The 27,758-nt window shown below is 52.5% G+C and overlaps 1 protein-coding gene and 1 pseudogene across 4 annotated transcripts; one reads left to right on the top strand and one right to left on the bottom strand.

Annotated features, from left to right (window-relative positions):
* On the top strand, positions 1-27,758 carry BAHD1 (bromo adjacent homology domain containing 1). Of its 4 annotated transcripts, none has more exons than XM_070425129.1 (7): positions 1-17; positions 17,638-19,077; positions 21,113-21,495; positions 22,432-22,591; positions 22,980-23,056; positions 23,747-23,847; positions 24,284-27,758. In XM_070425129.1, the coding sequence occupies exons 2-7, from the start codon at positions 17,652-17,654 to the stop codon at positions 24,471-24,473; spliced, it is 2,337 nt and encodes a 778-aa protein (XP_070281230.1). In that variant the 5' UTR covers positions 1-17; positions 17,638-17,651; the 3' UTR covers positions 24,474-27,758. The 4 variants fall into 4 exon arrangements, with proteins under 4 accessions (XP_070281230.1, XP_070281242.1, XP_070281235.1 ...); XM_070425141.1 differs by lacking the exon at positions 1-17 and adding an exon at positions 1,126-1,371; XM_070425134.1 differs by lacking the exon at positions 1-17 and adding an exon at positions 1,289-1,371 and having other exon boundaries at positions 23,756-23,847.
* Positions 24,649-26,930, bottom strand: LOC139004644 (importin-4-like; annotated as a pseudogene).

Raw genomic sequence — 27,758 nt, 5'->3', positions numbered from 1 at the left:
CGGAGCCACAGCATTCGGTGAGTAGGGGGAAGCCAGGTAAGTGTCCATGCTGGGTCCCATCCTAGCTTGGGGACCAAAGGGAGGGAGTGCAGCGTGGGCTGTCAGGCTGCCGCTCCCCGCCCCACCCCCCACACCCCCCAGCCCTCCACCGACCCGCTCCCGGCGGAAAGCTCTGATGTTCCCCGCGATGGTGGGAGAGGGTATGTGGGTGTCAAGGACTCTCAGACCAGACTCTGCTGTCGGCTGGAAATGGATAAGGGTTCCACACTCTGCTTCTGAGAAGGGTGAATTAGGAGCTGGAGTGGGGGGCGGTAGGTAAAGGGTAGAAAGAGGAAAAAGAGATGCGGGTGAGGGGTTACGGAGCCAGGACCGACCTTGCTTGAAAGGAAAGGAGACGTGGCAGGCAGGGAAGTCGGAAAGATGAGGCAAGGGCGGGAGGGGCTTCTCAGCGGTCGGGGCCCTTTCGCTGGAGCCTGGGGCCCTTTCTGCAGGAAAGGGGGGTTGTCCTCGATTGATTTTTGTCTGGTCTTCCCGAAGCTTTGCCCTGGGGGCAGCAGCCGCTGGCGAGGGCGGGGGTGTCCCTTGGCCCGCAATTTTCTCCAGTGGGTGCTAGGGAGGAGAAGGGGGAAGAGGGATGCAGAGGGGTTACGGCCAGGGCGGGGACAAGATTTCTCGGGTGGGGGCAGCAGCTGGGGGATTGGGACTTGAGGGTCGGGTCACCGTGGGATTCGGGCTCAGGCTCTGCAGACGAAGAAAAAAATACCAGAAGCCCGGAAAGAAAACCACCACCCGCCACCACCCTTGGCACCGTACCCCTCCCCCCAGGCCCCACCACTCCCCGCACCGCCTCCCCCAGCCGCCTCGTGCTGCCCCCTGCGTTGGGACGACCGACCCACGGTTCTGATTGGCCGGAGACTGGGAGGGGGAGCCGAGGGCCGGATTGGCTGGCGGGGCCAGCGCAGGGCGGGGCGGCTGATTGGCGGAGCTGGCCGAGGGGCGCGCCTCTGATTGGCTGGGGACGAGGAAGCAGGAAGGAGGGTGGCGGAGGCTCCGCTCTTGGGGAGTTTGTGGAGGAGCCGCGAGCAGCGTAACGGATCCCGGAGCCCGGCCCCCGCCGCACGCCCGTCCGGCTGCCTGCCCCGCCCGTCCGGCCCTCACCGTCCGCCCGCCTCGGCGCGCCCGCCCCCCCCGACGGCCCCGCCCGGCCTCGGCCCCCGCTCCGCCCGCCCGGCCCCGGCCCCCAGGAGGAGGCGCTGACGCAGCAGCGTGGAGCCCGGGAATTGAGCGCCCCCGGGGGGTTCCAGCCGCCGGATTCCAGCCCGGCTGGGGCCTGCGGGCGCCCAGAGCCGCGCCGTCCGCGCCACCGTCCCGGTGAGCTAAGGGCTGGGGTCGAGTAGGGGGGAAGGGGCGAGTGGGCAGGAGAGAACGAGCAAGGGAGGCGGACGAGTGAAGGGGAGATGACCGGCCGCCCGTCAGCGCGCCCCACCGAGAGCGCCGCGCCGCCGCCCCCGCCAGCCCGGGAAGGGACGGACGGACGGACGACGCGAAGCAGGTGCGGCCGCCCGCTCACTCGCGCCGCCTCCCTCCCCAGGGTCCGGCGCCACAGTCCCGCCATCGGGGAGCGCGGCACGCTTCGAGGTGACAGCCCCCGGGGGCCTCTCGCTTCGATGGTCGGGGGCGGGGTGGGTGGCGGCCGCAGGGTGGCAGCTCGGCCGTGCGGCGGCGGCGCGGGCGTCCCGGGCCGCGGAGGGCGGGAGGACGCCGGTTGTTTCCTCGCCGCGGCGTAGCCGGCTCGCCTCCGAGTGCGCGGGCGGCGAGGCCCCGGCCCCCCCGCGCCGCGCCCCCTTCCCCCGCCGCACCCCCTCCCCCATCGCGGTCCCCGAGGCTAGGGGCCGAGGCCGGGGGCGGCGCCGCGGGATTGCCCGCTCTGGGTGGGGGGCGCTCTCCCGCGCTGGGAGCTGACCGGTTATTGCTGGATGGGGGGCAGGGGACGGGGGCCGCGCCGGGGCGGGGGGTAGTGTAGACCCGACCGGATCGGACTGAGAGGAAGGGAGGCGCCGAAGACGGAAGGGAACCGGTTCGAGGAGCGAGTGTGGGCCGCGGGAGGCCCGGCGGGGACCGTGCCGAGCGGCGGCCGAGTCTTAGGTGGGGCGGAGGGATCGAAGTTGTCAGACCGCCTCTAAGTGACAGCAGGACCCCGTGCTCGCGGCCCGGCCTGGTCCTGCCCTGCCCGCCTCGCCGCCGCTCCTCTGGGGCCGGGTCAGGTCGGGCCCAAGGGGCCCGCTCGGCGTTGAAGCGCCGGACAAAGGCGGCGCCGGAGCGGGCGCAGGTGGTGGCGTCGGGGAGGGGAGCGGGTCCGAACGACCCACCCCGAGGGGCGGGCGACAGGCCCGTACTCTGCCCCGGGGACGGCGGGGGGCCGGGGTGCCCGCCGGGAGGAGCTGTGGCACCGGTTCACCGCTCCCGCTGCGGATCGCCTTGAGGTTCTAGGAAGAGTGGGGGTCGACCCGGTCAGGCTGGAGGGGCACAGGAGCAGAGGTGAGGGAGCCAATTCGGTGGGCCTGGCAGGTAACGACGAGGTTGCTGAACTCACCTAGGCAACAGCCCTGTGAACCCCTAGAGCCTGCCAGGAATGAGGCTTTCAGCAAGCAGTCTGCCCACGGGCAGAGGTTTAATCCCACCTGGGACATCTCCCTGTCACCCATTGTCGACAGTTTTAAGAGGACAGAGATCAGTTGTATTGGGGACTAGGAGACACCCTGCAAGATGTGCTCCAGCAATCCATCCACACTGCTTTCAGCACTTTTTTTTTTTTTTTTTTTTTTTGCCAAAGAAGGTATCCACATGGAGAAATGAAAAGCTGTTTATAAATCCAGGCAGAAATTTAATGATTAGATAAAAAAAGGCTTGCAATCCTTTTCCTTTGTGCCACCTGAGGGACTTTACTTCCTACTTTTCTCCATCCCATGTCTTCCCCAAAAGGGCCCCAGAGGGACATGTCCTGGTGGGACAGCCCTGTACTTGGCCAGCTGGAGGACACTTTGGAACCAGTGGCTTAAGCTGTGAGTTCCTCTGACCCCCACCAGTGACCATCTCTAAACTAGATGCTGTTTTCCCATTTGTAAAAACCCACTCAGAGCTCCCCCTATGTGATCCCAAAATGGAAGAGTTGGGAACACAAAGACAGGGAGACTCGGGCTGTATAGAATGCAGACTTTTGCTGAGAATCTGGGTTTGAGTCCCACCTCAGATAGGTGTTGGTTAAGAGCTGCTCCCAGCTGTGGTTGGCTGTAATCTCACTCTGGGAAAGCTGCCTGTCAGCCTTGCTTAGTATGGGCATGGAGTTAATTTATGCCCACTTTCCATCTTCCCCAAGGGGGTCTAGACCCCAGCCTGAGTGAAGTTGAGGCTTGTGGGATGAGATGTGTTACCTCATGTGAGAGATTAAAGTTTGTTCTGAGATAATTTAATTGTATGTCTAAGATTCGGAGAATGATGAAGGCCCTCGTGCCTGGTCTGGAGCTATACAGTATGTGATTTCTTTTGGTGGCAGTAAGAAGAGGGTAACCTGGTCTGGCCACTGGGTGTAAAGGGTAATTAATTGCCACAACAGTGATTTTCCTCTTTGACAGGCTCTTACCTGGCAGGAGTCTCATGTCAGTCAGCTCAAGTGTTTAGGAGGGTTTACTCTGGAGAGGTGTTAGCCAGTGAAGAGTTTCTGTCTTTTATATCTCCCTCCTTTTCTTCCTTTCTGTTGTCCTGCTGTTCCAGTGTCAGACCTGTGTTGTCATGGCCTCCCTTTTCCTCTGGTCCATCTGACCCAGTCTGTCCACAGCTGCTAGGTCATTCTTCCTAAAGCACTTCTTCCCCCTGTAACTCCCCTATCCAAGGACTTGCAATGGCTCCCATTTTCCTGCAGCCTGATCCCTGACAGTTCCCCTATGACTCTCCTCTAGCCATGTCATCCACATTTATCTCCCTGCATCTTTGCTCCTGCTGCTTTCCACAGTTGTCCCCAGTGAAGAGCCCTTTACCTTCCTCTCCTCCAGCCTAAACCCTACTCCTCCATCCTCTCCCTGTCACTCAGACCACTCCAGGCCAATATTGAGTGTTAAACGTGTGTGTGTGTGTGTGTGTGTGTGTGTGTGTGTGTGTGTGTTTTGTGCCCCCGTCGAGTGCTATTGCTTTTATTGAATGAGTAAATGCAGTTGACTGCTTAGTTGGGTGGGAACAGAGGGAAGACTTGCCTTCTGCTTTCCCAGCAGTGCTCAGTGTGGAGCCCTTCGTGTGGTTTCCAACCTTTTCTGTCAAAGGTTTATAGATGGGGCATCTTTGGGATGCTTTAGCATGGGGAACAAATGAAATTTAGCTGTTTCTGATATTCTGGCTGGTGAAGAATCTGCCATGGATTGCTCACATGACACCACAGAGATATGAATTGGAAAAAGACTATAATCCTGTTTTTCTCCTACCTCACCAGGCCATTCCCTTCACCCGGCTTTGCTGCTCTTATGCAATCTTCCTGTTGTCCATGCTAAATGAATCCATATGTTTTATCTCTTCTCAATCCTGGGTGTAAATGGGGAGAAAACAGGGTTCTGACAACAGAAAAGAAAAGGATTCCTGGGTTTGACCCATGGATGGGACTTTGGGCACTGGTGTTGGAAGAGGTGTTTATAGGGGCATTGCTGACATGGGAGGTAGCGTTAGCCCCATACTGGACCCCTCAGAAAGGAGAGCTATGATCCCAGCTGTCTCAGAACTTCAGTTTTTGTTTACCATCAACCTTGGACCATGGGGGAAATAGGAATGAGGACTGTGACTGGTTTGAGTGTAGACAGTGAAAAAATAAATTCTGCATCCATCCCCTTTCCCCCCAAACCTCCCTTTTGTGCCCCAGTTTGATGATTAATGGACCAGCATTTCCCTTCCAAGCTGGAAGGCTACCCCTCACAGTTGCCATGGCAATGTAGACCGCTCCCCGTCAATTAAAAAAAAATTCCTACTTCTCTCCTCCTTGCTTCTGTAGCAGGAGACAAGCTACCTCAGAATGTAGTTCCTGGGCTCTCTCCTCAGCTACTCCGGCTGTTTTTGCTGTGTGTTCTAGAACATAGCCCTTCCTCTCTTTCTGGGGTTTTCCTGAGTTTCTTCACCCTGAGCAAATTGTGCCCCTCTTAGATCCAACAAACCCTGAAATACTTTTATGAAGAAGCAAAGAAAATAAATATTTGTTTATTCGTCTGCCATCCAAATTAAAAACCAGAAAGAGCCCTCTTCTAACTTTTTCTTTGGGGTTAAAAAAAACAACCCTCCACACCTTCTCTGGTATATAGGGGTATAAGTTGGGGAGCATTTTGACATCCATAAAGGAAGTTTCAGTAAACCTGAAAGGAATTCAGCTTACCAATATACTTACTTTACATTGGAGTTCTATAGAGATTTTTCAGTTTATTTATTTTCATTCATCTCTACCTCTCTGTCCCAATATTCAGGAGGACTTGTGTATTTTTATTTTATCTGTTCTTATTCCTCTTGGCCTTGCTTGGGCAACATCTGGCCTCAGTGCCCTGTTACAAGGTGAGTCATTAAAGAGAAAAAAATCTTAAGGGGAAAATGTCTCTGGAATTTAGAAGTAGCCTGTGTTGAACTAAGGCTGCCAGCCGAAGCTGCCAGGTTTATGGAGCATTATACAGACAGCCCCAACATTAAAGGGCCTCCTTTTTATGAATGGGTTGGGAAGAATGTAAATAAAGCAGCATCTCTCAATGGGGAAGCATTTTACATAAGCAGCACTACCCTAGTCTAAGTATTTATGGGAATTGCTAGCACAATCTGGCAGGACTCACTTGCTGTGTGAACTTGCTGATGTGCTTTGGAGGGACAAGGAGAGTATGCTTTGATACTCAGGGCAGACCCAGCACTCCTGCTCTGCAGGTCCCTGGCCTTGCCTTGATGGGCCAGCTCATGGCTAGAAGTGCCTGTTCACTCTGAAAAGATGGGAAATACAGAGTTTAGTCAAAAGTTCATGATGATTGGAAGCACTGGCTCTGACGCCTGGGGTCCTGAGATTCTACAGTTCCTGGCCTTTGTGCTGCTTCAGTCTCCCCAGAACAGGGCACAGAGAGGACCTGGATGATGAAATCTGGCCTGGTTTTATGGGAGGCACCTAACTGGAGTAAAATGGACTGGTTTGAATTTCAGTTCCTTTATGTTTCCCCTGCTCACCTCCTGGTACGACCACTAATGAGCAGTAAACGGGCTAACAGGGAGGAAGAGTAGTGGCAGCCGGCCTACTCAGGACCAGACGAAGAGCTGCTGAGCACCAACCAACAGGGCCCTTGGATTTCACTGAGGGGAATTGGTACCCTGCCTTAAACAACTTGGTCTAGAAACTTGGGGACCAGAGAATTGTAGGTTTGGTGAGCAGGCCGCAGGGCAGTCATGTCCAGGACTCTGTGTTGTTTTCTGAGAAGGATTTTCATCCAGATTCTGTCTTTCCCAGTGTGATATACCTGCAAGAGTGGTTGGTTATTCACCTGATTCAGTGTCCCGTTCCCCCCCCCCCCCCCCCTCACACCCCCAGAAAGATAACTGTCCTTGAGGTCCTCTGCAGGCCTGATCTACCAGGAATAAAAGAATGGGTTGTCTCTTAGCCTCTGTGAGATGTAAAATGGGAACTTTTTTTCCACGGCACAATGACCAAGTTATCTGAATGAAAAAAAATGACAAGTGACTTTTCTTAATTAACAGGATGGATGCAGGCTGGAATTTGGGGTCTACATCTTCTTTCTCACATCAGTTTTTCTAGGTTTTGGGAGGAGGTGCTTCCCTGTCCTCAGTTAAGGCAAAGTGACCTGCTGCATTTCTGCTTTTAGTGACCCCGGGATCTCACCTGGAGTGGTGTTGACTGCTTCTACTTTCCAGTCCATCTCCACTGCCTGTTTGGGCCCTTCACCCTCCCTTGATGCAGCTTTCAGTTTCCTGCCTGCAGAGGAGAAGGGTGGCCTACACTTAGGCCCTTTTCCAACTGCCGCTACCTGTCTGAAATGTTTGGGGGGATTTCAATTTATTAATCACATTCTTACTTGGCCAAGTAGTGTAAAGGTGATTTATCCGTTTTTAGAGGATCTTTATAGAAATCATGGGAAAGGTGTTAGGGTGCTGCTTGATGCCAGGATATCCTGAGAAGTATGCCAGAAGGGAAGATTCATATTTCCACTATAGACCCGCCTCAGAATTGACGAGTGTCCCCTGTTGTGTGCCTGGAGGGGTTCATACAATTTGGACATAATGTAAAAAATAATTATAAAATTGATGAAATGACTGTAAGACATGATCTTCAGAGAAAATTGAAAGGACTTGGATTTATTCGGTCCCAAGGGAGGGGGCAAAGGGGCAGTTACTATGTCTTCTCACATTAAGGTGGCTGTTTGGAGTATGACCAAATGTCAGTCTTCATTGCAGTTCAGGCTGGAGGAAGGATATTGTACCTGATTAAAGAGGTGTGGTTAGATGTGGGAGGGAAGTCTAGACTTTTCTGGATTTACTGTAAAATCAAGACAAGATGCTTTTGAAGCCTTTGCAAAACCCTTTCTAGGATATGAAATGGGTTTGTTTTCAAAAGTGCATGTAAGCCCTAGCCGGTTTGGCTCAGTGGATAGAGCGTCCGCCTGCGGACTGAAGGGTCCTGGGTTTGATTCCGGTCAAGGGCACATGCTTGGGTTGTGGGCTCATTCCCCAGTATGGTGTGTGCAGGAAGCAGCCGAGATCAATGATTTTTCTCTCATTGATGTTTCTATCTCTCTCCCTTCCTCTCTGAAATCAATAAAAATATATCTATATATTTTTAAAAAGGGCATATACTAGTAAGAATTTATTGGGATCTTTGAGCAGATTTTTCTGTAGAAACAGTTTGTAAAATTATGTTTATGTTTGTAGCTCCCCGATGCCATTTAATTGGAATACACCTTCAATTCCTTTAAGATGAAAAATTAGGAAAAACTATTAATGTGTTATGCCAATAATTAAAACAGCACAGAAAAACAAAATTTAATTTGCAAGTTGAACTTGAATGTTGGTCTGTGACCCAGCAGCTGTCCTCTGTTGCAGGGGTGGTGTACAGAAGGTAAAAGAATTTGCCTCTTTGTACCACTGTTTTCTCCTTTTTCAGATGGGGTAAATAACTATCCTGTGAGGATAAATGAGACTGAATGTAATGTGCTTAGCTGGCAGCAGACGCATAGTGAGTGCTTGACAAACATGAGCCATCCGCTTATACCCGAAGCCTCTGGTGGATCAGGAATTCCCTACCTTGCACACGTAGGGGATTCAGGACTGAGAATGCTAGCTCTGGTTCTTTGCTACTGCGTTCACCTTAGTATTCATGACATTCTTTGTCTTGATAGAAGTGTGCCTCCAGCACCAGCCTTGCTCTTTTAATGGTTTGGGATAAGAAGTGAATGAGGTCCCTGGCCTTGACTTGATGGGCCAGCTCATGGCTAGAAGTGCCTATTAATCCTGAAAAGATAGCTGGGCAGGTTGGGAGAGAGAAGAAAGAGGATAGTAGTGAAAGAGGGTTGTGCAGTGTAAATATAAGAGATTTCCTGAAGTAGTCCTATTGAACTTCAGCTTACACTGAAGAGGCTCCCAGGGATGGGGGAGAGTTGGAGTGTCAGAGTTTCTTGTCCTGGGCTCCAAGTGATTCCGTTAATCTAGAGCAGTGGTCGGCAAACCGCGGCTCTTTGGCCCCTTGAGTGTGGCTCTTCCACAAAATACCACGTGCGGGTGTGCACGTACAGTCCAATTGAAACTTCGTGGCCCATGCGTAGAAGTCGGTTTTCGGAAAGGAGATAGACGAAACAAGTATACAAGACGAGTGTGGATGGGAGAGTTGGAAGGGGTTGACCTCAGCGAACGTACCTCAATCAGATTGAGGACGTTTTTTAGCAAAGGCCAGCTTAGGAGTACCCTAATTAAGTTAATAACAATGTACTTACCTATATAGTTTAAGTTTAAAAAATTTGGCTCTCAAAAGAAATTTCAATTGTTGTACTGTTGATATTTGGCTCTGTTGGCTAATGAGTTTGCTGACCACTGGTCTAGAGTAGAAATATTATATGGGATGGGACAGGTGGGCAGCCAGATCTTCATTGATTAAGTTCTTACTAAGTCCTGTGGATGGGATTTAGTGGTAAGGAAAACAGAGCCTGCCTGTCCCCATAGAGGTTACATCCTAATGGTGGTAGCACTAATAACTTAGTTAATTAGTTAGGTTGTAAGATACTCAGTTGGGTGTCCATAACTCTGGTAGGCTCTGCTTTGTGGTTCTGTTTGTGCTGGTGGAGCATTGGGAAGGCCTGTCTTGGGTCTTGTTCCTCATGGCTGGTTGGTTCAGGAGGTTAACACACCTGCTGGAGATGCTGAGGGCAGAGCTCCCATCTCTGCCTGGCTGGACAGTTTCTTCTGTTCAGGACAAGAGAGCACCTCAAGTCTTGGCAAGCCTTGTTAGAAATCTAAATTGTTAGTTCTTAGAGTCTCCTGGTGGTTAAACCAACACATATCCTTTGCCACTCCTGGGCATGGGCCTGGAGCAGGCTGGTGAGCTGTTGTGTTTTTTTGAAGAATGGTGCATTAGTAACATGAGGTTTCCACCTGATTCTGTGGAGAGCTGTTGCTGAGCTTTGGGGAACCCAGCCCTATTTCTGTTTTATTTATCCCACATTGTTAACTGCCCAGAACAAATGGGTCTTCCTTCAGGAGGAGATTTGTTGCTGGCTCAGCCTGGGCACTGCTGGGTCTGGGTGGGAGGGTCTGAGGAAGCTTAGCCAGGCTCCACATCCCCAGCCTGAAATGTCTCATGGAACCAGTAGGACTGAGTCTGAGGAAAGAGGCATTTGTCTCCTGCCTCAAAAAGACTTCAGCTTTTGTCTGTTGCCCCTTCCTGCATCCAAATGTTTGTGAAGCCAATTTCTCAGAGTGCTGCCCACTCCCTACTGGGCTTTTGTTCTGCCAATACACCTGGCATAAAGGAGGCCCTCTGTCTGAATGAAGTTCTGGCTCAAGTGTGCCCTCTGTGAAGCTGCAGTGGGAAGGGAGCTCTCTCCACTGAGTTCCAAGCACTTCATCACAGTCCCTGTCACACTCTCTTGCCCTCTGTCTTCCTACCAGCCCAAAGGTCCCAATTTCTTAGGCTTTTTTGCATTTTTCTTTCAGCACTTAACCTAATACTTGAAATATAGGGGGAAAGAATGAGCTTGTATTGAGCACCTTTTGTATACCAGGCACTCTGCTAGGCACTTAACACATTCTTATTTAACTTGATCCTCATAACAACCTCGTTGGATAGACAAGGAAACCAAGGCTCAGAGAAGTTCAGTTCATTGACCAAGCCCACTTGGATTAGCAGTAGCACCAAGAGGATTCCAGCACCAAGTGGTCATCAAATGTTGGCTGACTGAGCAAAGGCCACAGAGGTGCCATAGGCCTGGGAATGAGCCACGGTGCTCTGGCTTAGTTGGACCCACACCTGCAGGTATAGGTCTACCTCGGCCATATAGGAGCTGTGCACTGGGAAGAAGCTAGGGGAAGGCAGATTGCTTCAAGTAAGGGAAGGGTATGTACCTTTAGAGAAAGCCATAAAGGCTAGTTTTGTACTGTACCTGGTTACTTTCTAATTTGTCAGGTTAGAGTTTCTTAAAGCAGAGCACTGTTGTATGACTAAAATACAATGCTCTCTGCCCACTGTCCTAGCTCAGGGGTCTGTGTGTATACATCAACTTCTAGATCTGAGGGTACACTGTCTCTCTCTCTCAGCCCACTACCTGCAGGAAGGACCTTGCCCTACAAGTAGGGCACTGGCAGTTTCCAGTGAGGAGGAGATTCCACCAACACTACTGTTAATATACAGTGGCAAAAGTAGGTTTATAGTTGTTCATATGGAAAATACAAAAATTAATAAATAATATAAGATTAAACTGTTTTGAATACTCACAACTGTAAACCTACTTTTGCCCACTCATATAGGTTTATACTTAATTACTATTCTTACATAAAATGGGGGCGTCCCACTTTATTATAATCTGAGTTAAAACTCCCTTCCCTCCCCATTAAGATTTATGTTCCTTTATAGCAGGGGTGGGAAACATCTGGCCTGTGGGCTGTATAAGGTCCGAGAAATCATTTGGTCTGGCCCTGCCAGGACATTGGAGGTGAGTTAATTAAATGTTTGACCAGCCCATAGAACATCGGCCTGCGGACCAAAGGGTCCTGGGTTTGATTCCAGTCAAGGGCACATATCTTGGTTGCCGGCTCCTCCCTGGCCGGGTCCCTGGTTGGGGCTCATGCAGGAGGCAATTAATCGATGTTTCACTCGTCTTTCTCTCTTCCACTCTCCCTAAAAATCAATGGAAGAATATCTTTGGGTGAGGATTAACAAAACAAACAAAAATGTTTGACCAAATATAGCAGGCTAATTTTTAAATTGATAATTTGTATGGCCCGTGAATGATGTTATAAATATCCAAATGGCCCTTGGCAGAAAAAAGGTTCCCCACACCTGCTTTATAGTTACAAGAGATGGGATGTCTGGTTTTGCATTTGGAGCCAGAGTTAGTGGAGGTTCTGAATACTTGGGTGCAGTTCTGGGCCTGTGTGTCTGGGCTGTCCTACTGGGATGGCCAGAGTGGACAGGAGTAGGCAAAGACAGGGCCAGCTGCACCCCAGACCCCACGTGGTGTGGGTATGGATCTTCCCAACTGGGCTGCTCCTGTGTCACTGGGCTCTTGGGAGCCCCCAGTGTGAAGTGTGAGGAGCAGGTGGTCTGACAGGCTGTAGATAGGCTTGGTGCCTCTGGGGGACAGGCTCAGCTCTTCAAATGGCTGCCAGACCTGAGGGCATGTATAACACAAGCTGAGTCCAGGATGGTCAGGCCAGTTCTCTTTGGTTGGGAGCCCCTTGCTTCCTGCCCAGGTGTTTGTAGGATCCTAACCTGATTTCATAGTGAATTGAGACCCTGAAGTAGTGAGTAAGGCAGAATGGGCACGAGGGAGCTGGGGCCCTGGGGCAGTCAGATGGCGGGAACAGGCAGGATGCAAACCCTCTGATCCCATTCCTGGGCCTTTAGCATCTGAGGAGCTCCTCTTTCACTGTACTTGTTTCTCGGTGTGGAGTGGTAGTTCAGTGTCTCTTGGGGTACAGTTTTTGCCCCTGTGCTCTTGCTGTATTATAAACTGAACCTCCCATAATCCATCCCACAGTGGATCCTGCATGGGAAAGAAGCAGTGTCTTCATCAATCTCTAAGGTTCACACTTTGGGGTTTTCAGTGGACTAGTAGCAGAGCAGAATTGAGGTGCACCCTGGGTTTTCAGATTTCCCACAGAGGAAGCTTGACTCCTACTGTGGGGAACCACTGAAGCCTAGGGCAGACCTACCTCTGTCTGTGGGTTTGGAAGCAGGGAAGGATGTTGGTTCCTACCCTTGTAGGTTTGTGCACAGTGACTCTATCATCCTTACCATCACTCTTAAGTAAGGTTCATTTTGGTGTATCCTTTTTAGATGAGGAATCTGGAGTTCAGAGAAGAAAGTTGCTCTGAGGGCCAGAGCTGGCATTTAAATCCAGGTCTGCCTGACGAAAAGGTTTGGTTCTTTTTACTCTATGAGCTCTTGGGGGATACCAGCCACACCTCTGTACTTACACGAGCATAAGAATTTCAGCAGCTTCACCTCTCTGTTTTCTCATGAAATAGCATCAACTAAATTAAAATGAACAGGAACCTACCTTTGTGCTCTTGCTCTTCTCTGATAGAAGATTGAAGAAACTCAGTGCTCATGAATGAGAAAGTGTTATTCCTTCGGGAGGGGCGGGAGGTGATTCCAAGAGAGATTGCAGAGGAAGGCAATATTTAACTCAGTGCCAGTTGTGTGGCTTTAGGTATAATTGGGAGGTGGCTTGAGTCAGGGCTCTTCTTGGACCTTTCTCTGGTGACTAAGTGGGTCTTTATCTAAGACCCTCTTGAATACGCCCCGCCCATTAAAATAAATCAGAAAGCCCTAAGAGTAAAATTTTTAAAAATTGAATGAGAGCCATAACCGGTTTGGCTCAGTGGATAGAGCGTCAGCCTGCGGACTGAGGGGTCCCAGGTTCGATTCCAGTCAAGGGCATGTACCTTGGTTGTGGGCATATCCCCAGTGGGGGGTGTGTAGGAGGCAGCTGATCGATGTTTCTCTCTCATCGATGTTTCTAACTCTCTATCCCTCTTCCTTCCTCTCTGTAAAAAAATCAATAAAATATATTTTTTAAAAAATTGAATGAGAAAGAGGAAGAGAAAGATACATCAATTTGTTATTCCACTTATGCATTCATTGGTTGATTCTTGTATGTGTCCTGACCAGGGATTGAACCCACAACCTTGGCATGTCAGGATAATCCTCTAACCAACTGAGCTACTTGGCCTGGGCCTAATAAGCAAAATGTAAAATGCAGTGGATAAGAAAGGTTTCAGAAAGGGCAGTAGAGTAGAGCCCCAAGTCTCGGGGTGGGGGGGGGTGGCCTACAGCTAGGTAAGTAAAGGGAGAACCTTGGCCAAGGCTCAGACCTTTTCCTGCCATAGACCAGCCTCTGCTCTCTGGAACTGTCTATTCAGGTTTTCCCCTCAGTCGAGCCCTACAGGCCATACTTCTCCAAACCTCTGGCTCTCCTTTGCTCACCCCTTGGATGTGCTCTACCTGGGCTGGTGTGGAGTGGGTGCACAGTGCTGCTGCAGCTTGAGGGCAAAAGACCAGTCCTCCCCTTTCTATTTCTGTGGAGATGACTTCCCCCAGCAGACTCTTATTTGACACTCCAGCTGGGCCTGATCTCCCCCTTGATTTCAAGACCTGATGTGCCTGGGGCTGAGATGGCTCCTTGGCTGTCTTTAGAGTACACTTGTGATTTTGCCCCTGGCTGGGGTGGCTCAGTTGGTTGGGCATCTTCTCATGCACTGAAAGGTTGCTGGTTCCATTCTTGATCAGGGCAAATGTTCGGGTTGTGGGCTCCATCCCCAGTGGGGGTCATGCAGAAGCCAGCTGATGGATGTTTCACTCTCACATCAATATCTCTCTCTCTCAAAATCAATGAAGTAATCAACCAAAGACCTTGTATGCATATATGCATAACCCATGGACACAGACAATAGGATGCTGAAGACCTGGGGTGGGGGGGGTGGCTGGAGGGGGTCAATGGGGGAAAAGGGAAAACATATGTAATATTTTCAGCAATAAAGAATAATTTTTTAAAAATCAATGAAAATATTTTTTTAAAATAGAGTACACTTGGGATTTTGGACTGAACATGTGGTTTGCTGGCCATCCTTCATAGTAGTTGGCTATTTGCTCTTCAGAGCTGGGAACAGTCAGGCTGGTTTTCTTCAGTGAGAGCTTGCTTGACATGATCTTAAGTGAGTGGTAATATGCCCTGGGAAATCCCTCCTAGGAACCTTCCCCCAAGGGGACCTGGACTGCCTGTGCCTGGGAAGACAGGGCTTCCCAGAGAAGGAAGAGATTATAATGCTGGGAGAACCCAGGCACCCTTGTCTCTTGCAGTTAGACAAGTTCCTGGTTGAGCTGGTGTACAAGTGGGAGGGGCAGGAGAGCAGAAGGATTGGCAGAGCTGGAATGGGAACCAAGCCTACTGCTTTCCAGGATCTTCTTTCTCCAAGGAGTTGGGTCACCCCCTGCAGGCCAGGAGCCCCCTCCACCCAGTCCCACCTGGGGAAGGGTGAAGCTGTAGCCCCAGCTTCAAAGCATGACTCACACTTGCTCTCAGTTTGGAGTGCAATGAAACAGGCAGTAGACACCCCTGCCTCTTCTCAGGGAGATGAGTGACATTGCAGCCTTAGGCACCACACGGAAGCTAAGAATTGTTTTGCAATGTGCCTTTGATGGCCTTGGGTGTTTTTAGTGGATGACGGGATTTGGCAGAATCAAGGGAGGCTAGCAAGAGGCTCTTATGCTTGATTTGGAAATGTGACTCGTCCTCTATGATTTAAAGGCTTCCCTGGATAGTCAGCCAGAGAATCAGGGCATCAGTATGGAGGGATTGGAGGCGGGAGGGGGCCAGTGGGTGTCCCTGAGGGACTGGATGTAAAGAGAGGGCTACTCTACAGGGCAGGGGAGAAGCAGGGACAGACCAGTACCCCTCAGTTAAGAGCTCTTTTGCTCTTTCGTTTTCCAGGCTTGAAAGCACCGCCCTGTGCTCCCTCTCCTTCCCATCCACCCCCTCCTTGCTCTGTATTTGTCCGTGTCCTTAAAGGCCACAAGCCTAGGTGACCTCAGCCTTGGCTCCCCGCCATTCTCAGGCCTGACTCCTCTGGTAACTTGGGGCCTGTTTAGGGGCTTTGGCCCCTGCTCCGCTGTGTGGTCTGTTCACTGTCCTCCATCTACAGGCCCTCTGGGGGTGGGAGAGAGCTAGGTCTAGGCTTTCCTAGGAAATACAGATGTGTTTCTCCTTGTTGCTGCTCCTCCACCTCTGGCACAGGGGTATCCTGCCTTTGAGAAAAGGGCTCGTGAGTTATAAGTAACTGGGGTGCTTTTAAGCATGAAAGGATACATTGCTAATCAGCATGCTGAGCAAACAGAGATGAGTGGTCACCATGATTAGAAGCAGGAGTCTAAAGGAGCCTAGCAGATGCCTGGGATTTTTTAGGACCTCTCCTGTCTGTGCTTCAGAAATGAATGGATTTACCTTCTGTGACTATGAGTCATGCCTGGGGTCTGGTCTCTGGGCAGTGGCAGGTTCCCCGCATTGTGGCCAGAGCAACCCTGGGCATGCTGTTTCTCTTTTCCAGTTTTCCACGTTCTTTCTCAGGGATGAGGGACACCCATGCTGCCCTGGTTTTCTGAGCACTCTGTCTCAATTAGTGCAGTATGTCTCAGGAGAGTAGATACTCAGTGACCCCAGCCATTGACCCAAGGCCACTGGGGCTAGCTGGGAAGGGCTCTGGAATCCCTGGGAGCCCTTAGGCCTGGGACTTCCAGGGTTAAATCCTGGCCCAGCAGGAGCTCTTCCAGCTCCTGAGGTAGAGTGAGTGTGAATAACAATTACAGTGGGAAAATAAAGCTGGAAAGCCTAGGCCTACTGGGTGGGAAGGGGGTTGCTGGGTACCAGGGGAGGGCAGAGCCTAATCTGGCACCTTACTTGGCAGCACCTTGCTTTGGGTTAGGGCGTATATGAGGAATGAGCCACTCAGTGGTCTCTGACCACCGACAACTCTCCTCCCCACTACTCTGTTGCCTTGGCCATAACAGCTTCTAGCGCACACCTGGCTCTGGCCTCCCTCCCAGAATGGGGTCCAGGCTGCCCCAGGTATGTTGGGGATGGGGGAAGTGTTTGACAAGCAAAGTTAGGGGATGGTGCCTGGGCATGGGCATTTTTTTTTGTCAGGGGCTCTGGGCTTCCTGGTACTCGCGCCATCCTGCCTCTTGCCTGGAGTCTTGCCTGTCAGGTAGAAGACCTGCAGAATAGGGCAGGATTAATAAGACAGCTTCCATTAGCCTCCTGAGTTAGTTCTTCTCCATGATATTTTCTTTTCCCAGCTCTTAGTGGCTATTGGAGGAGTTAAAGATGTACCACACTAGTGTGTGGTCTCTGTGTTTCCCCCCCAAAATTGCTGGCCCTGGCTTTACTGACATTCTTTCCCTAGGCACTAGTACTATTTAGGCTGCCCTTCCCTGGAATCCCCTGAGTCAAGGTGGGTCTGGCTCCTAGGGCTGGCTAAAACCTCCCCTGACCACCGACTCCTCAAACCCAGGCTTTACCCTTCCTTGACTTTTCCAGCAAGACCAGATTATGGCTGTCAGCCCTACATGCTCAGCAGGGTGTCCCCACAAGCTGGACTCTGCCTCCTCCATGGCCCAGCAGGCAGCTTCCTCATCTCAACTCCTCACTGTCCATCTCCTTATCATCCTATGGCCAATCTCAGAAGCCCCATCAAGGGGGAGGGGGTTGGTAATATTTTTGAAGAAATAGATGGATTCCCACCACCCAAGCCCCCATCCTGGCTCAGTGTCTTCAGAGCCTCTTCCTGGCTAGAAAAGAGTAGCTAGCCGGAGAAAAACAATCAGAGAATTAAGAGCTTAGCCCCTAGTTGCTCCTGTCTGCTGACCCTGGGGCCTGCATTGCTCTGTAGGCTCTCCCAGGGCTTAGTTCAAAGAAGGGCCCTAGGCTAAAAGAAGAATGGGGCAGCCCTAGCTGGTTTGGCTAAGTGGATAGAACGTAGGACTGAAGGGTCCCAGTTTCGATTCTGGTCAAGGGCACATGTCCAGTTTGTGGGCTCAATCCCCAGTAGGGGGTGTGCAGAAGGCAGCCAATCAATGATTCTCTCTCATCATTGATGTTTCTGTCTCTCCCTCTCCCTTCCTTTCTCGAATCAATAAAAATATATTTAAAAAATAAAAGAAGAATGGGGCAGTCGTTCCTTGCACAGCTGCTGATACCCTGACCTCATTGAACTTTTGCACTGTGGAAGAGGATACCGTGAAAATCCAGGCTGGAGATGGGTGAGGGTAGGCCGGAGTTACTGTAGGTGGGGCTGGATAGGCTGCAGTGGGGGGAAAAGCAGGGCAGGGCAGGCTTTTCTCATTGCCTTCCTTCTGTCCTGCAGATTGGAGGTACTTCATGACACACACTCGGAGGAAGTCCCTTCCCATGCTGAGTTCGGGCCCCATTGGCCGCCGGGAGCCCCTGCAAATGGAAGGCAGCAATATGGAGCAGGGGGCGGAGGGTATGGACCCAGGCATGCCTGAGAGCCCAGGGCACCTCACAGGGCGCCGCAAGAACTACCCACTGCGTAAGCGTCCCTTGGTTCCTGAGAAGCCCAAGGCCTGCAAAGTGCTGCTGACTCGCCTAGAAAATGTGGCTGATCCACGGAGTGCAGATGAGGCCGATGAGCTGCCCCCTGACCTTCCCAAGCCCCCCAGCCCGGATCCATCCAGTGAGGACACTGGCCTCACCCAGCCCCGCAAGCGGCGCTTGGCCTCCCTCAATGCCGAGGCCCTGAATAACCTGCTGCTGGAGCGGGAGGACACCAGCAGCCTGGCGGGCAGCCGCCGCAGTCGAGGCGGAGACCACCACCACAGTCGGGATCGTGACAAGGCCACTGGAGGCTGGTCTTCCTCCAAGAAGCGGCCACGACTGGAGGACCGCGGAGGAGAAAGTCGGGATCTGTCCCCAGAGCCAGCACCGGATGAAGGTGCCCGCCGAGATGGTGACCTAGCTCCCAAGAGACTGGCCAGCCTGAATGCAGCTGCCTTCCTAAAGCTGAGCCAGGAGCGGGAGCTACCCCTGCGGCCACCTCGTGCCCACACAGAAGCAGACAGGCGCTCCACTGAGCCACCAGCACTGAAGGCTCTGAGGCCAAAGTGGGCCAAAGTCAATGGCAAGAACTATCCCAAGGCCCAGCAGGGGGTTGGCTCTGGGGAAGCTGCAAGCCCACCCTCCTGGCAAGGGTGCCCTGAGGAGCCATGGTTATCTGCAACCCCTCATGGACCATCCAGCCAGCTACCTTACCAGCCCCTGAGCAAGGCTCTGGAGAGCCCCTTAGGGCTGCGCCCCCACTTGCCCCTGCTGATGGGTGGACAGGCAGCCCTGAAGCCAGAGCCTGGGCGCCCAGGAGAGGAGTCACCTGCCCCCAAGCAGGAACTGCACCAGCCCTCTTTCCCTACACCCCAGCTGTCCCTCCTGCCTATGCCTGGCAACCCCGCCGACTACAGTGGGCTGTGTGGTCGGCCTGAGCTCACTGCGCTAGGCAGCTTCTACCTGTATTGCAGCCAAGATGGGCTGCAGTGTGGGGGCTACTCCCCATGCCCCATGCTCCCCGAGGGCAAGCTGTCCCCTGTGGCTGCACCTACCGAGGGGCCCCTCGTGGCCCCGAGCTCAGTGCCTGCGGGCACCCCTTTCCTGCACCCTCCCTGGGGCTCTCACTACTGTTCCAGTGAGGATGCTGAAGTGAATGGCTATAGCATCTGTGAAATGTTGCCCCCTTCTCTTACCCACATTGGCACTACCTGTGGCGGCTGTTCCTACAAAATGCCTTTTGCAGCAGGTAAGCCTTCCTGAGGATGGGATGTACTAGAGAGTCTCTGAGACACTGTCCCAGGAGGGTGGGTTGTGGGCTCCTTGAGGTACTACTGCATGGGAGGTAGGGGGCTTTGAAAGGGGAGGACTTCCCTTGTTTTGTTCCCCAAGCCTAGGAGCAGTTCCAGGAAAGGGGCCAGTGTTTAGCTTTTAGCAGCCCTGCTCTGTCCCCACTGTCTATGGAGAGATTTCTTGGCCTGACAGCATTGGCTGCCATAGGTAGCATTGTTGTGGTGGAGGGGACAGGAGGGGCCTCTTCCCTCCCCATTGGGATTGCCAATCTTAGACTCTGAGTAGCAAGTTGTTAAAATTAGGGCTTTTGCCAAGTTGTTTCCATGTCCCTTCTGTCCTCCTTGAAGAAAGCTAGAATTCCTTACTTTCCAGGAGCCCAGACCATCTGCATGCCAGCCAAGTACAGCATTCATAGAAAGGGTGGGGGTTACAAGGTCCAGTAGGTGATGCCAACTGCAGTAGAACAGCTTTATCCTGGCTATACAGGCTTTGAAAGAGAAGAAGTGCCCAGACTTAGCATCACCTTGCTAGGGGTGGATAGGGTGGGCACACTCTAAGAACAGACAGAGTTCCCTGGCACTGACAGGGTGCTCGCAGGGCCTGTGGCTTTGGTGTCTGCCTTCCTGGCAAGACCCAGACACCTGAGAGGCTCGTGATACAGCTGATGAGACACCCCCACAGTGATATCTCTTCCCCCAAATTGGCAGGAGTGTCCTCACATGCTTCTCCAGGCTCCCTTCCTGGCTCCTGAGTGGAAACAAGGTGACCAGAGCCATCCTGGCTGGCAAGTTGGCCCTGCTGCTGGTGAAGTGAGAGGCCAGGCCTTCCCAGGCTTCCCCTCCCTCACACCCCTCTTGTAGGGGGTCTATAAAACAACTTTATAGACCAGTTGACTCTGGCCAGACTGGTTGTTTCAGCTTCTGGTGTGAGTTGGAGTTCTTAGAAATGAGAACAGGCTTCTTCTCGGGCTTTTCCTTCTCTTTTGGATCACTTTCCAAGTCTAGACACCTAACCTGTGGGACCCAAGGTCCTTACCCTCTTGTCCTGGGACCGTGTGGAAGCACCATGTGCCAGGCACAGTTCTAAAGCACTTCACAGATGGGAGGCCACCTGGCATGTAATTGAGCATAGACTGTGGAGCCAGACTTAGAGCGAAATGTTCTCTCCCACTTCCTTAGTCACGTGACTGGGACAAGCCAATAACTATTCAATGTCTCAGTTTCCTTAATTGTAAAATAGGAATAATGGTCCCTTTCTCATAAGGTTGTTGTAAGGATGAAGTGAGTTAATACATTGATAAGAAAAACACCTAGGCCCTAACTGGTTTGGCTCAGTGGATAGAGCGTCGGCCTGCGGACTGAAGGGTCTCAGGTTCGATTCCAGTCAAGGGCATGTACCTTGGTTGCAGGCACATCCCCAGTAGGGGGTGTGCAGGAGGCAACTGATTGATGTTTCTCTCTCTCATTCATGTTTCTAACACTCTATCCCTCTCCCTTCCTCTCTGTAAAATAAATAAATAAAATATATATTTTTTTAAAAAAGAAAAATACCTAGAACAGACTACATATTTGCAACTACTACTATTGCAAGGCACTGAGAGGTCAAGGGACTTGCCTGAGGTCACACAACTAAGTGGCAGGTTTGGGATTCATATCCTGAGCTGTCTGATTCCAGCTCCTCTGCTCCTAAGCACTGTGGAAGCTTTAGAGGAGATTAAATCAGAGCTAGAAAAGCTGTTCCCATTATCCACCGCCTTCTTTCAGGTTAGAAGGGGAGATGGAGATGACTGTGGCCCAGTCTCCAAGGTCAAGAAACACCGTTGGCTAGTCACTCTGACAATCCACTTTAAAGGCCCCTGACCCAACTTTTCACCTCTGCAGCCTTTGGGCTCACACTTAGAATTAAAATAGGAGAGGTTCTGAAAGCAGAGAGGCCAGGGTGGGGTTACTGCTTGTCCTTACTTGTCCTGACCTTCTTTCTCCTTTTCCCAGAAGGCTGCAGGTCCCTGGGCCAGCTGGAATTTCCTCTTCCAGAAGCTGGCCACCCAGCCTCACCTGCCCACCCCCTCCTGGGATGCCCTGTGCCCAGCGTGCCACCTGCAGCAGAGCCCGTCCCTCATCTTCAGACACCCACCTCAGAGCCTCAGACAGTAGCCCGTGCATGCCCTCAGAGCGCCAAGCCTCCTAGTGGCTCCAAGTCAGGTTTACGCACTGGCTCCAGCTGTAGGCACACTGTGAGGAGCAAGGCTGCCCGCAGGCCCAGCCACCCCAAGCAACCACGTGTCCAGCGCCCACGCCCACGCCGCCATCGCCGCCGCCGCACTAACGGCTGGGTACCTGTTGGGGCTGCCTGTGAGAAGGCGGTCTATGTCTTGGTGAGTACCAGCTCTTAGCTGATGGGGGAAGAGAGGTTGGCATTGGGGACATAGGACCTGAAGTGAGTTGCATCTCAGGAATCTTGGCTCTAGCTACTCTGAAAGATGACAAGGGGCTCCAGCTCACTTGTGCTCCAGGAACCAGTCATGCTGGCCCAGCCTGCTCCCCTGTCCTGTGCTGATCCTGTACTGTGCACCTCGGGGAGATCAGAGGATGCACACAGACAGCTGGTGGCTGTCATCTCTGTCTTGGACTCTCAGGGAAGTTATCTGAAGTGTTTTCATCTCTCATCCCTGCTCATGCTGTCCCTTCTATTCTGGATTTTAAAATGGAGGACTTTCACTCATCTAGGTGGCTCAGTTGGTTGGAGCGTTGTCCTGTACATCAAAAAGGTTGCGGGTTCGATTTCCACTCAGGGCACATTCCTAGGTTGTGGGTTCAATTCCCTGTATGGGAGGCAACCAATCAATGTTTCTCTCTCTCCCAAATCAATAAAACATATCTTTCATAGAGGCTTTTTGGGTAAGTATGTGTATGGAAAACTGGGATAGGCAGAGAAAATCAGTGATATAGGAACATCTGGGATGATGAAAAGGATGTTGACTAAAATTTACTGAGCACTTCTGAGGTGCCAGAACTGTGCTAATTACATGCATTATCCGCTTTCATCCTTACCACTACCCTATGAGGTACATACCCCATGTTCCTATAATTATCCTCATTTCACAGATGAGGAAACTGAGGCTTAGCAGTAGTAATTAATTTACCTAAGGCTACACCACCTACAGTGGTGGTTGAAGGGCCAAACCTGGACTATCCCATTAGGAAGCTTGAGGACCTACCCAGTGCTGGGGGTTGGAGTGAGTCGGTTATTGGGGTATGGTAGTCAGGGTGCAGCCGCACAAGCCTTTTTATATCATTGCTTTATTGCACAGGATGAACCAGAACCAGCCATTCGAAAGAGCTACCAAGCGGTGGAGCGACATGGAGAGACCATTCGAGTCCGGGATACTGTCCTCCTCAAGTCAGGCCCACGAAAGACGTCTACACCTTATGTGGCTAAGATCTCTGCCCTCTGGGAGAACCCTGAATCAGGTACCCCCCCCTTCCTGGAGTTTGACCTGGCACTGGTCTCCCCGTGTTTTTGGCACAGTTTGCCTTCCACTCATCCGGGGTCTGTCTGCTACTGAGGGCTACAGACAGACGGCCTTGTCGCTTAGGTTGCATCAGCTCATTAACCTTTCCAGCCACCAGAACCTGGGCACCTCTCCCCCTTCCTCACCTGTCATTGCTTTCCCCCCCTTCTCCCTTCATACCTAATGGCATTCCAGGCTTCTGAATGCCAGGCTTGGCTTGAGGCAGAGGCTCAGCACTGGCCCAGCACTGAAGTTGGATGAGCCTCCAGGGCAAGTGGCCAGCCTGCCTGCCGAAGTAACTCTGGGATTGCCAGCTCAAGCCTTGACTGCTTCTCTTGTATCCCCAGGAGAGCTGATGATGAGCCTCCTGTGGTATTACAGACCAGAGCACTTACAGGGAGGCCGCAGTCCCAGCATGCACGAGGTGAGTTACCAGGCAAATGGAATGGGGAAGGCAGGGTTTGGCAGAAGGAGAGGTGGTAGCATAAGGAGGTGATATGGGGTGGACAGCCATGGGTAGTCAAGTCCCTAGACTTGTTACCTTGGATACCAGAGAACTTGGGGAAGGGCCTGGGTTTCAGCCTCTTTTCCCCAATTCATGTTTCAAAGAGTTAGGGGAAGTGGAGTGGCACACCTAGCCCCCTTTGATGCTGTCTGCAGCATGAGAGGGAGGGGGAGAAAGGCTGCTCCTAACATTCCTTAGCACCATACCCAGTGGTGTGCTAGAAGTGGTAATACCCTCTGGATGTGGTTCCTGCCCACGCCCCCCCCCCCCCCATCTGAGCCTGCTTTTACTCTTTCCCTCTGGGACTTTTGGGGAAGATGCACACTGACTCCCCCTCCTCCCCTGGCTGGGGGTTAGGAAGCTTAATGAGGGGCTGGAGGGGGTACCTGGGTTCTCCAGGTGCTCCCTCAGATTCTGGGAGGAATGCCCTGGGGTTCCAGGTGAGGAGATGTTAGGCTCACATTCCAGGGAAGCTCCCCAGCTTTCTGGGCACCAGCTGGAGCGATCTCAGGTCAGGAGTCTCAGCAGAGGGGTTGGCGTTAATGTCCACTTTTCCCCTGGAATTAAGTGCTCCCAACCCCGGTAACTGATCTCCTCTCTCCCCTTGAGCCTTTGCAGAATGAAGTCTTTGCATCGAGACATCAGGACCAGAACAGTGTGGCCTGCATCGAGGAGAAGTGCTATGTGCTGACCTTTGCAGAGTACTGCAGGTGGGTGGTGGCCCGTGTCTCTGGCTAGCCTCTCCCCTCAGACTCTTCAGGGCTATTTGGGGGCTGCCTGTAATCTCACTGGGCCTGACCTCCCAGAAGGTTCTTCTTTACAGCCTGCTTCTGCCATCTAATATTTTTAGAAGAAAAAAAATTGTTATTTGTCTGAGGCAGAGTGGTTGGACAGAATTGGGGGTGGTTATAGTACGGCTCTCAGAAAATACCAAGGAGAATTGGCAGGTGGTCATGAGGGAGGCCTTGGCAGGTGTGTTTCCCCAGTGACAGACTGGCAATTGGCAGAGAGGGTGTAGCCCCTAGGACAGGTGAGACAGCACCAAGTGGGGGTTGAAGGCTACTTTTCAGCTCTCTGAGCAGGGAAGGGAAGGGAAGGTCTTTCTGCAAAGGTGGTTTGATAAAGGTGAATGGTGTGTCACTGCAGATTCTGTGCCATGGCCAAGCGCAGAGGCGAGGGTCTACCCAGCCGAAAGACAGCACTGGTGCCCCCCTCTGCAGACTACTCCACCCCGCCACACCGCACAGTACCCGAGGACACGGACCCTGAGCTGGTGTTTCTTTGCCGCCACGTCTATGACTTCCGCCATGGCCGCATCCTCAAAAACCCCCAGTAGCCTCCTCCTGCCCACGGGCAAGTGGGGCTCGGGCCAGGGGGCATTGCTTGAAGCACAGCACTTGGTTAAGGGGCCACAGGGACCCGAGGTTGCTGGCCTGTGGTTCTCTTGGGGGGAGGGCAAGGGCCCCTGTGGGTTCCGGGTCTTATGGGAGGGAAGGGGTATAAGAAAAGCATCAGAGCCCACAGCTTGGTCCAGGGTACCTCTCTGTGGTCCCTGGGCAGAGACTCCTGAAGAAGGCAGTCTTCCCTGAGGCTGGGCCAGGCTTGAGGGGCATGGGACCCTGGGGGGAGGAGGAGGTCCTTCAGGAACCAGGCCCAACAGGCCATTCTTTATCCTCCTCTGGGCCCTTCAAGGGATAGTGGGAGCCAGCTTTACCTCACCCACTGTGACCTGCTGCTTCCCCATCAGCCTGGGACCAGCCTCTTTCAGATTCTAGCACTGCTCCCAGCTCATTCCTTTGAGGGATAGAGAGCCAGAGTCTGGCTTCCAGAGCATTGACTTCCTCTTCCTGGATTCAGGGCCTTTCCCTGGCTTTCCTCCTTTGCCCCTGCAATAGCCCCTGGTGCTGGGACAAGTTACCTGGCCCTCAGAGTCATGGGTGTCAGCTTCCTGTTTGCCACCCAGCAGGTCTGGCTTCCCTGAAGTTAACTGATCAACATGGAGTTTTTCATGTCTGGGAGGGCAAAAGGGAGCTAGGAGGGGGTGGGGGACAGGGGCAAGGAAAATTGCTACCTGATTTATTGAAGACTTTTCCTCATGCCTTACACTTGGAGGTTCTAGGAAACCTCTTGCAGAACTTCACACATGACTCTTCAAGCTACACCCACCTGAAATCAAACCTGCCTTTATTACAATATGTTGTCATGAGTCCATTTGTGTTGTCCCACAGCATAGCAGATCCAGCCCCAGGGACAGCCCCATAAGGCAGCAAGCAGGGCTGGGACCCCAGAATCTGGTAAGGCATGAGGTGGAACTGGGCTGAGAGGTGGTTTTGGGCCCGGGGAAGGCTGTTCTCTCTGGCCCAGCTGTAGCCCACAGTCTGGGTGAGGGCTCAGAATGGCCTGGAGCTCCTGAGCCTTATCGCCAGGCGGTGAGCCCAGTGGAGTGGAAGCTGTCAGTGTGCTGTTGGGCCAAGAATGTCAGGAGCAGCAGCATTGCAGCCTTGGTGTCTGGTGGGATCTTGTCATCAGCCTGAATGAGGCTACAGATGTGCAGGAGCCCAGGAGCCACATCTACAACCTGGTCAGGGCTACTCTGGTATAGGAAGCTGAAGCGGTGCCCTATGGTGACCCACTCCTCCTAGTCCTCCTTTAGTGGGGCTCTGGCTTTCTTGTGGGACTGGCCATCAGTAGATGGGTGAGTGCCCCACAGATAACATGGACACGATCGCAATGCTCCCATGCCAGGAGGGTCAACAGGAGGCCCACCAGCTTGGGGAAGTATTCCTGGGCAGGGCAGCCCCTGTGATCAGCCAGCACACCCAGCCCGAAGATGGCATTGCTCTACACTTCGGAGTCTGCCTCCCAGGCAGCGCTCAGCAGGATGGGGAACAGGTGGGACACAAACTGGTCTGAGGCAGCACCCAGGCCCTTAATAGACTCCCCACTGCAAAGGACTTACCTGCCACTGTGCAGCCCTGTTTCGTCTTGCAGAGCAATAATGGCAAAGACCCAGCAAAGAAGGGGGCAAAAGCGTCTTCCCCAGCCGCAGCTGCCAGGGCAGGAATGGCCTCACCAGCGTCATTTTCAGCCTGGTCCTCGTCCTCATCAGTGCCCCTACAGGCTGTCTTCCTCTGCAGCATGGCCTTGAGCATGTTGCAGAGCTCACTGAAGCGCCCAGGGCGCTGCAATGTGAGGATCCCAGAGCTGCGCAGCACCCGTCAGGGCCTCCAGCACGGCCATCAGCACTGTCACCATTTGGCACTCCCACTCCCCGTATACTGCCTGCATGTAGGACAGTACCACCTCGGCCAGGGTGGCCTGCAGAGCAGCAGTGTTGGGTTCTAAGAGGCAGCTTTGACAGGCCTTGTGCAGTGCACAGCAGAACTGACCCAGAGCCTCATGGGCTGCCTTGCACACACTCAGGTGAGGGCTTCAGAGCTTTGAATACTTCTTCAAAGATACTCTCCATGTAGGGAAGGGAGGCCACACTGGTGTTCCCCTTGCCCTGCCACCCCTCACCCTAGTCTTTTGTAGATTGCACTAATTTACATCCCAGTGAAAAAACAACACTGAATCAGTCCACAGACCTGCTGAGCTGCAGCCACTCACTCTAGGAACTAAAGACCCCATTTTGTTCTTGTTGCCCAGGGGCCCTGTTCTCAGACTGCTCCCCAGAGTAGATTAGGAGACTCAGCCCCCTGTTGTCATTTCCAGAGCTAGGCCCTACCATGAAGTTCTCTATGGGAGGGCTGGAGCAGCCTGGTTCTTCCCTGTTTGTACCAAAGAGGAGCATGTGGGGAGGGAGAAGAGCCCTGTGTGGCTTGGACCTGGTGCTGGGAGCCTGCTTGTGAGCACATCCCTGGGGGCAGGAGCCAAGGAGGGCAGCACTGGGTCCTTTACCCCCACAGGGGCAGACACGGACCCAGCAGGCTGAGTAGGTGGCATTGGGAGGTGGGGGGGTCAGGCCAGGTCTGGAGGAAATGGAAGTGAATCCTGAGGGCACTCCCAGCAGCCCTGACCCTATGCTCTTCCTGAGAAAACTGGGCTGCTCCTGCTTGGTCATTGATGTGGGGGAGGCCTGGATGTTTGAGATGAATTTACACAGGAAAAGCCCAATCCCAAGCCTGAAGAGAAGGAACTCAGGTTCCCTTGAATGGAATAAGCTGTTTGGAGGAAGGCGTCGGTCTAGGAGGGCTGTGCAGTAGGAGAGGTTGGCAGAGTAGGGGCTCTGAAGAGCCAGTCTTGGAGCCTGCTGATTCCCAGGGTGCTGGGCCCTTGCCACCTAGGAGCCCAGCCCCACCCAGCAGGAGAAATCAAGGCCCTTCCTCCCAGGGTCTGCTACCCAGAACTTAAATGCTTTTGAAATCTCTTAGATGTGGAAATATTTTTTCGAACCTGAAAATGCAGCTGGTAGAATTTCAATGGAGCATAATTCATGTAAAATATATTTTAGTTGATAATTTTGTAAAATGCACTTTTTGTGTGTGTCGACCCTGGTTTCTCAGATCTGTATTTCAGTGTTTACAAGGGAGGGAGGATCTTTCCTCACCTCCCTTTTGACAGAGATTAGAAGTACTTTAAGAAAAATAAATTTGAGAAATTGTATTGATTTAGAAAAGGA

Source organism: Myotis yumanensis, unplaced genomic scaffold, assembly GCF_028538775.1.
Source record: "Myotis yumanensis isolate MYYU_CA2020_CCGP unplaced genomic scaffold, mMyoYum1.0.hap1 SCAF_1, whole genome shotgun sequence".
NCBI classification, from domain to species: Eukaryota; Metazoa; Chordata; class Mammalia; order Chiroptera; family Vespertilionidae; genus Myotis; species Myotis yumanensis.
Note: the sequence above shows the minus strand (reverse complement) of the source record. Positions and strands in the feature narration are given on the sequence as shown.

Coding starts and splice junctions, on each gene's coding strand:
- BAHD1 (XM_070425129.1), top strand. CDS start 17,652: ATGACACACACTCGGAGGAAGTCCCTTCCCATGCTGAGTTCGGGCCCC. Junction 22,592..22,979: donor CTGGGAGAACCCTGAATCAG/GTACCCCCCCCT, acceptor TTGTATCCCCAG/GAGAGCTGATGATGAGCCTC. Junction 23,057..23,746: donor GCAGTCCCAGCATGCACGAG/GTGAGTTACCAG, acceptor TCTCCCCTTGAG/CCTTTGCAGAATGAAGTCTT.